The sequence below is a fragment of the Gigantopelta aegis genome, chromosome 10 (assembly GCF_016097555.1).
Source record: "Gigantopelta aegis isolate Gae_Host chromosome 10, Gae_host_genome, whole genome shotgun sequence".
NCBI lineage: Eukaryota > Metazoa > Mollusca > Gastropoda > Neomphalida > Peltospiridae > Gigantopelta > Gigantopelta aegis.
Window position 1 is genome coordinate 43,594,483 of NC_054708.1, and position 13,670 is coordinate 43,608,152.

The window sequence follows — 13,670 nt, forward strand, 5'->3', positions numbered from 1 at the left end:
CTGGAATTTGAGAAACTGGCAGAGGATCTGACATAGTGATTAGTCGCATTTTGTGTTGCACAGAAGCGATGGAGGAATGCGTATTTATAGGCGTAGAAATGAGCGATTTGCCCCTAGTTGCGTTGTGGACGTATACAGACTAGGCGGGGACAGCGTGATAGTGTGGGCAGGGATATCGTATGTCCGTAGAACAGTTTTGATGCACATCAAAGGAAATCTTACCGCCATACACTACCGAGATCAAATCCTCCAGCGTCATCGTCTTCCCGTTATTGATGTTCAGAGAGAAATGTTCCAGCCAGGCCTCATGGATTTTCTACGGAACCAGAATATTAATGTGATACCATGGCCATCCAGATTGCCAGATATAAACCCGATTGAGCATCTTTAGGATGACCTTGATCGACGAGTGCGACAACGTCAACCACCACCTCAAACGCTTCAGCAACTTTAAAAGGCATTGCAAGATGAATTGGCAAGGATACAACAGGTTCGAATACAGAAACTGATACAGTCAATGAGTAGGCGATGCAGAGCAGTTATTCAGACCCGTGGCAGTCATAATAGATACTGTCTTCAGCGACACAGTGTAACGTTATAGTTGTGTAATTGTTTTTTTTTTTTTTGTGTGTGGTAAATGAACGTATCATACCTATCACAGGCACGATATGAAATTTAGAGTTCGTAAATGTCTTATTAAATCGATGAGATGATAAAATAAATACGGTGTATAGGAAAATGTTCTAATATGCGTTTTGTTTTCGGGAGAGTATATCATGTTGACCTCGTTCAAACTTTTTTTTTAATTTTCTTGATTGGAATTTTGGCATTGGAATCGGAATATGGGGCACGAAGGTCCTGTTCCTACAACTTTGAAGATAATGCACCAACAGTTTAAAGCCAAATTGATACATTGCTCTTACAGTTGCAGACATCTTCAGAGACCTACGCTTGACAAATATAAGTTTTGTCCATTGTAAACGATACTATGTCCCAGACGTTTTATATTGTTTATTTGTTCAGTTTGAACATTAAGTTTACTTTTAGGGTTAGGGGAGAGTGTATACTAGATTCAGTCTTCACCGCAGACTACAGTTGTGAAGTAGTCGACTCATTGGAACCTTATTATGTTCATACCTGAAATATATTAGTATTACTATTATTATTAATATTATTATTATTATCTAATCAAAATGTTTTGTTTTCCACGTTAAGCAAATGAATGCATGTACGTTTGTTATGCTCGAACGTTCATACTTGGCACGTGACCATGTCCGGCAAGTTATTAAAGATGGATGGTAGACACTATAAAAGCAACGCAGTTATTAGTCAAACACGGTAAACACCATGATGCATCCCTCAATATATCAAGGACTATTATCATGGATTTCACTCAATTGTGAATTATATCGGGACCATAAACTAAAGTAATCTTCATAGATAGGACAATTTCACAATGTATATGGCTGTATTTCATTGTTGTTTAGATACACATGCTCACTTAAATCGCCACATAATTGAATGGCATAACCAGGAAAACAGGAAAAGTCCTCAATAGAATATTTGTCAAACTCACTTTCTCAAAGATGTTAAAATACAACAGTACTAGGATATTCACCCAGGTAATGTATGGAATCACCTGAACAGCAGGTGTTGTGATATGTTATCAAATAATGTATATCCTTAGGCGAAAACGGTACTGGGTCTACAGATACATTGACCGCTCACATACGTACAATTGTAACACTGCCCTAGCACCCAACAGCAAGTAAAAGGCTGCAACTTTTTTTCTGACCACCTTTTATATTTCCTGGTGGTCTCACAGCAAGTATAAAATCTAGGATTAACGGAAAGTGCGGTTGCTCCTTTTCATGACACTAATGTTTAGTGCTACAAGAATCAGATGCTATACATTGTACATCTAATTTCTACAGGTGCAAATGTCATATGATTTATTTTACTTTTTATTTATCTTTTTTTATTTATTTATTTATTTATTATTTGCTTTTTGGAGGGGGGCAAAATATGCAATTTTGAAATACAGATTTGCATCATCATGAGGTAGAATAAGCCACTGCATTATGTCCTGATGAGCTATGCATTATTCATGTATTTAGAAAAGTGACCACGTTATTTTATTGTATTTGTATAATGTTTCGTTGTTTTGATGATCTGTTTGTTTGTTTGGGGTGGTGGTTGTAATGATGCGCGTTTTTTTGTGTGTGTGTTTTTTTGTGTTTTTTTTCTAAACACATTATTATGTAAAGTGATAATGTGTTTCATACTATCGAATAAACAAAATTAAAATTTTAAAAAGGCGAATTTGATAAATGATTTTTCAGTTACCAAATTCCCCTTTTTCAAATATTAATTTTGTCAAATACCAAATTATCTATATGATGTGTGTGTGTGTGTGTGTGTGTGTGTGTGTGTGTGTGTGTGTGTGTGTGCGTGCGTGCGTGTGTGTGTGTGTGTGTGTGTGTGTGTGTGAAACATCCGCTAATCTCTTAATATATGAGCTTGAAGGACAGAGGTGACATTTAAAATGGCTAATTTATAGAATAGTCAAAGGCAATACATACGTTCCCATTGTTTTTCCTCTACATGTTCTTTGTACTTTAGAACAAGCGGTGTTGTGGGTTGGCAACCACCACAGAGTCCACCACATTCCAAACGTATTTTGTAATAATCATCCGATTTGCTCACTGATGCAAATGCCCTTTTACCGAACGTCTTCCACTGTGTCTGTAGTTGAAAAAACAATTTTATTTTTAATTAGTTACACAAACAAAACCTTTATCACAATCAAAATGTGAATCGCTTGACAGTCACGTCAAATGGAAAATTTTTACAATGTCATAATCGCTACCATGAATCACTGTTATACATAGAATATCAGGTTACTACGTTTGGATATTGTGATTATTTGGCGCAGTTGAGATAGCAGTGTAACTGGCGAGCTTCAGCGATTTAAATATGAACGGAAATAAATATTGAATCAATGTGCTCTAGTGGCGTCGTTAAATAAATAAAACAAACTTTACTTTATAAATATTATTGAAAGAGAGAAAGAAAGAATAAAGGAAACAGAGAAAAGACGCAATACAGCTTTCTATGTGTTCGATAATTAGACAAAACAAAACGTAAAATGCACGCTTGCCTAGGGAATCAATTTCACGATTGGTTTACTACAGAGTTGTACACTTTAAAATTCAGTTATTTCAAAATGCCAAACGTGTGGCATTATGGATGAAGAGACCGGGCCGAAGTGCTATACATTTAGTAATAGCGGCCTTCAAAAACTACTTCGAACACTCGACATAGAGATTTAATAGATTATGCACCTCTAAAACTTGATGCGTGTGTAGTGATCAAACTGTTGTTGCCGATAGTATTTTAAAGACAAATGAATTGTCAATCGGGTCAATCAGACGAAGCGCGCTTGTCTCGGGAGGATTAATGTGATACACTGGTTTCCTTGAATGTTGTCAAACTTGTGCCCAATTATTTTGTTAGTTGTACAATAAAATATGTTTGCAATCAATCAATGTGATAATTACAGAGTAATAAATCGCCGACTAAGCGGAACGAACTGATCCTGTGTTTGGTTGTTGGTGTTCGTACATGGTGGGGGAGCCTCACTACATAAAACATAATTGCAGACACAGACTGGTTAACTTCAAAGACCACTTGTAATAATTGTTAGCGTTGTATCTTTTGTATAATTGATAGTTCCTGATTTACGTTTGTGCTTTTTAATGATTATTCTTATTTAAAATAACTAGAATAGTTTTACATGTTTTTGTGAAAAACAAATGTACTGAGTGTTATTTGGCATTCAGTGTTGTATTTGTTAGTTACATACCGCCATGTTTTGAAATCTGCAAAATACATCAACGTTAATTATATCATTTACTTCCTGTTTCAAAATTTTGAAGTCTTATATATTAAGTTCGACTATTTCCTCGTCCCCTTCAGTATTGGGCGGCGGGACGTAGCCCAGTGGTAAAGCTTTCGCTCGATCCTCGTCAGTGGACCCATTGGGCTATTTCTCGTTCCAACCAGTGCTCCACAACTGGTATAACAAAGGCCGTGGTATGTACTATCCTGTCTGTGGGATGGTGCATATAAAATGTCCCTTGCTGCTGACCTAAAAGAGTAGCCCATGAAGTGGCGACAGCGGGTTTCCTCTCTCAATATCTGTGTGGTCCTTAACCATATGTCTGATGCCATATAACCGCAAATAAAATGTGTTGAGCGCGTCGTTAAATAAAACATTTCCTTCATTTCCTTCCTTCAATATTGAGTTATCGAAATTTGACTATATGCCCTATAGTGAAGGGTTACACACAACGTACTTTCCCACGTTATCTTTATGGCATGGCTCATAATAATATATCAAATACTGTTATGATGCACATTTGACGTCATTACAGTTGCTATAGCAGATGCAAATATGCTGCAGTTGCAGCCGAAAAACTGACATTTTATTCAACGTCACTGTAGTTGACATCTCTCATTGTTATCAATTGTAAAGCGATTACAGTCACACTTAACGTTTATTATAAATCAGTTTGTGGATAAAAATAAATTATAACATTCTCGGGAGTATCATATGAAATCTATCAAGTTCAAATGAGGAAAGTTATATATCCCAACATGCATGGACCATCGGCCGATGTTGGGAAATGGTCGGACATGAGCGGCTACCATCGGCAAAATGTTCCTACAGTGACCCACTGTTGGCCCGCCGTCAGCTTGATTACGATAGTTTGCGTGACTACATCTACATTAATTTACCATCGGGTTTTAACAATAATTATGTAAGTAAATTCTACGTTGGAACGAATGAATGAATGTTTAACGACATACCAGCACGAAAAATACATCGGCTACTGGGTGTCAAACTATGGTAATTCAAAACATGAAGTGATGATCAACATCAATATAAAAATTCAAGAGTCAAATAAAAACAGTGTAAAGAACTGAGCAGAAATACAAATATCACAGATAGATTAAATTAAAATTTAGAGTAAATGTCAGTATCACGTACATTGTACGTTGCAACGAAGGCAGTGTTTTCTGTGGCTCACAAAGAACGCTTTCCTACAGCAGCCCACTGTTGGCGCAACGCAGGGCCAGATAAACACTAATTTTACATCGCGTATATATACTAATTATATAGATATGTTTATATCATGTTTGAATTTATAATAAAATAAAAAAAATAAAAAAATGTCTACGCAGCTCAAAGAAATTGTGTTTACATTTGAAAGCACTAGAATACATTGATTGATTAATCATCGGCTATTTGATGTAAAACACATGCCATATATAATTAAAGAGCAAACCCTCTAGTTTTAAATGGTGACAATACACTAAGTGAAGAAGACAATAAAGAAATATTTGTTTCATGTGCATAAGTATATAAATGAAACAAAACGTTTCCCTTAAGTAGTAAATAAATTATGGATCGTTAAAATTATTACTATTTATTTATTGTATTGCTATTTGTGTAGCCATTATGTAATAATGTTTTCTTTTATCAAACCTGCTGTCTAATTATCGAACACACAGAAACTTTATTGCGTCGCTTTGTTTTTCTGTTTCCTTTATTCTTTCTTTTCTCAATAATATTTATATTACTGTCGTAATACGTATGTGTTATGGAGAAGGCCTAGTAAATTGTGTAACTTGTGCCTAATCCATTTGTTCTTTAAAAAGCAATACAATATGTTTCAATCACAAAAAAAAAAAAAAAAAAAAAAAAAAAAAATGTGTTTACATTTACACATACAGCGGCCCGCTGTTAGCCCTTCTTTAGTTCAATAACATTTTCCATGGCTAAGTCACCACTAATTTAGTATCCAGTATAAATATGTTTTTATTTATTTTTAATTTTTTGGTTGTAAATTTGTTCTTATTGTTTGGAATTAAAACAAATACTAATACTAATATAAGTAATAATAAAAAAACAATAAATTTTAGCTAGGGATACAGTGGCCCGCTATCGGCGTATATCCATCCATCAGTGCAATGGTAATATATCTCTTGGCTTGATCAACATTAATTACCGGTATGTAGATACAAGTGATTATTATGAGTAGTGAAAAATACTGGGAATAAGCTTACCGCCGTCACTTACGAATAATGATGTCATTCTACTTTTGGACTAAAGTTTGAATCGTTTAGCACATGTATTTGGTAATTACTTTCTGACGCTTCTGTAAAAGGAAAAGTGGAATTTAACACTCTCTACTATTGTATTATAAAAATAATCTTTAAGGAAAGCAGTTTTATTTCCTTTGCCATAATTCAAGAAATATATTTGACGTGCCATAACATTTTACCCCCCCCCCCCCCCCCCCCCCCCACCCTCCCCGTTTCTTCAGAAAGTGTAAGCAAGAATCCAGAGTCAACCAGACAGGCATGAACCATCTTCTCATGAAAGTATCATTCTGCATCATCAACTCGATTGAGACAAATCAATCTGTCTTACTGAAGTATTTATAATGTCTGTAAGTGGCTCTGTTCTTAATGTTTTACTACATATAACAGCAATTCTTAAATGTTTATACACTGTTTGAATACTGATTAGATACCCCATGTCCTATCTAACCTTTTAGAACCTTTTGTTGGATTCAGTGGAATATATGGGCTTGTTAACATTGAAATGTGCAAATAAAGATAGTTCTTCGTGCTATTATTACATTATTCTACATTGTTTTGTATGATTACCGACTATTGGGAATTAACAAGTTGCTTAACCCATTTATGTGTTACACAACAATAAATTCAAGCAACCAATTTACTTTTGTGTAATATAGTATGCCTATGTAAATGGTTGTCCTACATTTAATGTGGAAATGAAAAATAGGTTACGCAACAATTAGACGTGTTAAAATGAAACAATTGTTAGTAGACAATGTCTTGTCTTTAAGAAAAAAAAAAATAGAAGGTGGAAAGACCCGATGGTAACTAATTAATGTTTAGGTAATTTTGTATGTGGGTCGAGTGACAAGTGTACTTGTTAGGGTCCTCCCCAGCACATTTCTATACGACGTTATGTGATCCGAGATGCATTTTCAGTCATGCGTTTTCAGTCATGCTTCACAACTTAGATTCATAAATAATTTGCCATTGCAGTTTTGTTCTAAGACCAATCAACGTACAAACTAATTTGCAGTCTTAATAATTACATGTTGATTTTTTATTTTTTTTGCACGTTTTGTCACCCAAGAAGAGAGCGTGTGCACCTTATTTTTGTAGACCTTTAATATCAAAGTCCATTTGTTCAAATCATGGTTATGCTACATTTTTGAATAATAAAAAAAAAAAAAAATTCTATTTGACGCATTCAACAATGCATTTAATTACATTTATATTGTGTCGGGTAGGATCGATCCTTCTTGGCGGACCCAGTGGGTAGTTCCCCCGTCCCATACAAAACTAAAGTTTGTTTTATTTAACGATGCCACTAGAACACATTGATTTTTATCTTATTATCGGTTATTGGACGTCAAACATATGCTCATTCTGACACAATTCCATAGAGGAAACCCGCTGCCACCACATAGGCTACTCTTTCAGTTATGCAGCAAGAGAGTTTTTTATATGCACTTTCCAATAGACAGGACAACACATACCACATCATTTGATGGACCAGTTATGGACCACTGGTTAGAACGGAAAATAGCCCTAATTGCAAATAGGTCCACTGAGCAGGATCGATCCGATGACCGACCGCTTCACAGGCGGACACGCTACCGATTGAGCTACATCCCGCTCTTTCATCCCATACGGTGCCAGTGACTGATCTACCGAATACTGTGGTATGTGATGTCCTGTCTATGGAAAAGACCTCTTGCTGCCAGTGGAAAATTGTAGAGGGTTTCCTTTCAAGACTATGTCCGAATTACCAAATGTGTGACAACTGATATCCGATAATTAATTAATCGCCTCTAGTGGTATTGTTAAAGTATCATTGCACCAAATCAAATAACATTGCCAATAATGTTAGAAATTTGTAATAGAAGTATTAGACGCAGCGTATTAAGCCAATGGGAGTATATGCACAATTCGTGCTATTGGACGTCAAACATATGGTCATTCTTACACATTTCTTTAGAGCAAACCCGCTGTCGCCACATAGGCTATACTCTTTTCGATATGCAGCAAGGGGTATTTTATATGTACTTTCCCACGGACAGGACAGCACATACCACGGTCTTTGACGAACCAGTTATGGACCACTGGATGGAATGGAAAATAGCCAAAACTGCAAATGGGTCCACTGAGAAGGATCCGAAAGATTCTGCCTAATTACAACACATTATACACATTTACCATTGGGCGAAAGGTAAAAAATAGTCACACTTTCATGAGTGTAATTTTATTAAGTATGCTAAAACAAATAACTGAAATTAACGTGTGAAAAAGCGCCGTTGTAAACAGGTCAAGCTAAATTTAGCATTATAAACCTTTCAATGGTTTTGATTTTAATTGTTTTTTCTTTTTGATTTGGGGCTACTAGTAGAGGATCAAACAATAGAATTCCGACTTTTAATAAAGAAATTTATATAGTGGAATATTTAAAATTAAAATTAACTGTCAATAAATTTGGAATCACAATCATTTGTTTAAATCCTCCACCAATTGGTCTAGATGTGAACTTAAAGAGAGAAAAAAAATAATCGTTTTTTATTTTTTATTTTATTAATAACAAAAGTATTTTTCTCTTTCTTCACATATGGCTTTCCACACATTAACAGTTTTTTTTTTTTTGGGGGGGGGGGTTGCTTTTGTGTGTGTTTTTGTTTGCAAATATATGATTTGCAACATCTGGTGCTACCATAATCAGCGCCTAAACCACATGTATAATTAAGAAACTTCTGTGTTGGGGTTCTTGTAAATACAACCAGCATTAAACCATCTGGGATTATTCATGATCCTCCTAATTTCTAGTGCCAAGCCACTGCTTCGTCCTGCTGCTCTTACCATCCGCCTGACACTAATGATGCTAGGAACAACTGGACGCATGGAATAATTAATATGAAGTCTGGGAAATGGAATTGTGGATACCACAGACCTGAAAAAGGAGTTGACTCGTTGAAGAATGTATCTTCTGGTTGGATCAAGTTCTAGTATTGTATAGATAATTAACATTTGAATTTCACACGGCAAGTTTTCTTCTGACTGATGGTCAGTCGACGGATCCGTGATGGAATGTTTGCAGTGAAGGAATGATCGCAGAAGAGCTGATTGGCTGCCTCTGTGGACTATCTGTTCTCGGACAGTCCTTCAGTTCTGCGGACTGCTCAGAAAATGGTTGCTCCTGGGCTGATTGAAAAGTTAAGTCATAGTTTGGGGTGATTTCCTGGGAAGAAAGTGCCGGCGATAACTGCAGTGACTGGACTGACTGCACAATAGTCAGAATGGTTGCTTGGGCTTCCTGTCTCTGTACAATTTGTCAACTCAAAAGGATGTTCGTACATCGACTGCTCAAATGCATCCATGATTGATTCACGAATTACTGAGGTACCCATGTTAACAGCTCTAGTTCAACATCCTGTGTAATACTCACACTCATATAATGTTCTCCCCTGTTTTCAGGCAGATAGCCAACTGTCAGCAAGAAAGAGTATGGGCCGGTCCATCGGATGAGAGTATAAAAAACTGTCCATCGGATGAGAGTATAAAAAACTGTACATTATATTCTCGAGCTAGTGTCATCAGTGTAACATGATCACCATAAGTCGTACTATTCTGCATATTTTTCAGGTATTGCTCGATGGTCCCAACAACAAATAGTTAGTACGTGTCACAAAATCTGTGTTTATGATCCACTGCATTACGACGAAGGGTTGCTGGAGTCCGGTGGATTCCGTACAATGAAAGCTGATTTGCCACTGAAGCAAACTGGCAACTTCCAGGGTTATCTGTTGGGTCTAATAACACACTAGTCGTGTGAGTTGTATTCAAATTGTTAACTATGTCCTCGTGTGTCAGTGGGATCAGATATTTCTTTTTGTGAAGATCTTTCTTCAGCTCCGACTTCAACGTTCGTTTTGCCACCAGTTTTTTTTTTTTTTTTTTCTTTTTTCTTCTTTTTTCTGCTGTTGTGCTTGTTATATCTGTGACAGACAGAAAACCACTGACATATTTCTTCATTATCTGGTTTCTTATATTTGACCAGATATTTACTCTTCTGGAGAATTCTATCCTGGACGATACCTGTCAAAACAAATCGTCGGTGCGGAATCCGTTTAGAATTTTTTGCAGGATAACGAAGAAGAATCATCTCTCCAATATTATAGATTGAAGTGTGAGTGCTTCGAGAACAGGTTCTGATCTTTATGTCACTCGAATGCTGCGAGGCTTGTTTAACAGAGTCTTGTAAGGACTTACATGTTCTATCGGTGAAAACCTGTACCAGAGTCTTGTAAGGACTTACATGTTCTATCGGTGAAAACCTGTAACAGAGTCTTGTAAGGACTTACATGTTCTATCGGTGAAAACCTGTAACAGAGTCTTGTAAGGACTTACATGTTCTATCGGTGAAATCCTGGTACAGAGTCTTGTAAGGACTTACATGTTCTATTGGTGAAAACCAGAGTTTTGTACCCGAGCACTTCTTTTGGAATGGAGTTTATGCTTTCTTGAATTTGAAAAGAGATTCTTCACCCAGTTGAAGCCCTTTTATTTTAGGGTTCTGTATTGTATTTTTCTTCGAACTTCCCGGTGGGACCTTTTACATTTCCCTTGAGATTGCGGGTGATAAGGGCGGCTTCGGATAATTTGGATTCCTATCTTGTGTAAAAGCGTTTCCACTTTTCCACGAAACTCCATGCCTTGGTCGCACTGGATTATTTTCGGGGTTCCATGCTCTGCGAAGATTTTTTGCAAGACTGTTGCTATTTTCAAGGATTTTTTCCTGACCAGTGGTCTAAGAAAAATAAATCGCGAAAATGTGTCGATGATTGACAGGATATACTTTTGAATTTTCCCATGATATATGACCTTGTCCTTGCTCATATCAATTAAATCGATTTGCCATCGTTCATTTACAGCATCAGATGTCACTGCTTTAGGTGGCACAGTATTAGTAAACTTAGGAAACGTCTTTTGGTTTGTCTTTGATTGTTTCAGGATTTTTCCAATGTTCCTGTATGACACATTGGCAAAGCCATCAAGAAGCTGGTGCCAGATTGTCCTTGAGCCGCATCCGTAATGTTTTCGAAAATTTTTTTTTACTAAGGTGGACATCTCATTTCTCACTACAACTGGTTTCTCATTTAAAAATATTTTGCCATCAACAACAGAGAAATTTAATTTATTTCTAAAATACTGTCTTTTAGCGTTGATTTGCACCCTTGTGAGTTGCCATCAACAACAAGAGAAATTTAAATTATTTCTAAAATACTGTCGTATAGCGTTGACTTGCACCCTTGTGAGTTCTTTCTTTGGGATTTTAAATGTGCTGAACAATAGTATCGTACTCGTCCTTTTTGAAGATGTGTAAGAATGGATGAGGTCGACACTTCCTGACTTGCTCTGGAATTTCCTAGACCCGATCCATATATAAATTCTTTTGTCCCTGGATAGAAAAAAAGAATACTTAAACTGAGAATAATCATATTGTATATTCTTTTTTTTTTTAAAAGAGGAAAATAATTCATAAACTGCAAAATATCCAAGAATATCAACATAAATAGAGAGAAAGAAAGAGAGAGGGGGGGGGGGAGTGGGAGACGGAGGGAGAGGAAGGGAGTGAGGGGGATGTACAGGAGGGAGAGGGAGGGAGGGGCAGGTGGAAGGAGGATTGGAGAGAAAATGGAAAAAGTGGAGAGAGAGAGAGAGAGAGAGAGAGAGAGAGAGAGAGAGAGAGAGAGAGAGAGAGAGAGAGAGAGAGAGAGAGAGAGAACAATATCAGAGAAAAAGAATGTAATGGTGAATGACAACGCAGACAATTGAAGAGAGAACCACCCCATGGGTTGCTCTTTTCGATTAGGTTACATTAGAATTAGTTGGTAAACGACAACCCAGCACAAAAAATAAAATCGGCTATTGGGTGTCATTCTGTGCTAAAAAAAGAGTAAACAATTATTTTAAAATAAATCAGTTGTAAACACCTGATTTACTATATTATAGACTTTACAATATAATAAATAAACAATACATATATACAATTATCGCATATATAACTTTAACTATACAATAGAATAAGTAAATAAAAAATATATACAATTATCAGATTCTTTTAAAAACATGCACCATCCCACAGGCAGGATAATACATACCACGGTATTTTGGTACACCAGTTCTTTTGGAGCACAAAGTAGAACGAGTAATAGCCCGATGGGCCCACCGACGGGGATCGATAGTAAACTCACCGCTCATCAAGCGAGCGCTTTACCACTAGGCTACGACCCCACCTCTTCCAATGATGTGTTTTAAAACAAAGCAAATAAAGAACTTTTACTTTTCTAATCTTTACTTTTCTTTTTAAAGTTTATCTTTGTTTGTGTTTTACTACTTCATGTTGTTAATGGTTATATTTTAGAAACAACTGAAGTCGCCAATATTGTATCATTTGTAACTAAGAGACGTTCAGGTTGTTTGAATAACTTGTGCCCAGTATTTAAATGTGCATGCCTAATATGTAATAAATATATTCTTCAAGCTGTTCAGGCGGCTGGGATCCCTAAAGACAAATTAATGGATAATGGCTGGCATCTTCAATAGTCATCTGATCAGTTGACCTTTAGCGTAAACATGTTTTTGATTTCAGTATTTATTAGATTTATTAAAAGTGGGAAATTAATTAAGCAATCAAATCTACCAATGAAACAAATAAAAAAATATGAAAAAGGAATACTAACGTGTTACTTCGAGAATTTCCGAAGTCCTCTCTTCTGCAGGTACCCGTTCTTTTGAAAAGGTTGCTGAAACCATTGGCTATTATATAAAGAAGGACGCCGCATTGATCTTCTTTCTTTATAAATACACCGATGTTGTTTTACAATCAAAGCAACGCCATTCACTTTGAAGAAGTCAACGTCAATTATGTGCCGCTTTTTATGTAACTTCAAACGCAGCATGTTCACGCACGTGCACCTCCATATGTGTGTGTGTGTGTGTGTGTATTTGCGTGTGTGTGTGTACGTACGTACGCACGTATCTATGTATGTATATATGCTTCATGTAGGTACGTACGTACGCACGGACGTACACACACACGCACGCACGCATGCATGCATACATGTATGTATGTATGTATGTATGTGTGTATAGGGAAAATAAATTACGTTGGTAAAAAACGGGTGACAAATCGTGCATCAAGTATACCTTTCTGCACTATTCGTCACCCAGGGGTGACAAATCGTGCCGGGGTGACACATCGCGATTTAACAGCGTCTTTGTATAACAAAATTTTAATGGCAATTGGCAGGGTAAATCCTGATTTTGAAATATGTACCTTGGCAAGTAAATAGTCTGGCTTTAACTAGTTATTTCTTTGACCAGTAATGCTAATAAGCTCTACAAACAATTCTTTCTCAAACACTTCTGTACTAAAATTATATCCACATAGAACAGTGTTTTCGCTGGAGATTGTAGTCTAACCACTTTCCATGGTAGGCGTTTTGGCCTGTATTAAAGGGACATTCCTG

At 36.4% G+C, this 13,670-nt stretch overlaps 1 protein-coding gene across 1 annotated transcript in view; it reads right to left on the minus strand.

Moving 5' to 3' along the window:
* LOC121383641 overlaps window positions 1-13,670 on the minus strand; it is a 57,317-nt gene that overhangs the window by 31,260 nt on the left and 12,387 nt on the right. Inside the window, exon 6 of the mRNA XM_041513735.1 lies at window positions 2,583-2,745. Coding sequence (XP_041369669.1) covers window positions 2,583-2,745 — 163 coding nt within the window. The remainder of the gene's footprint in view (window positions 1-2,582; window positions 2,746-13,670) is intronic.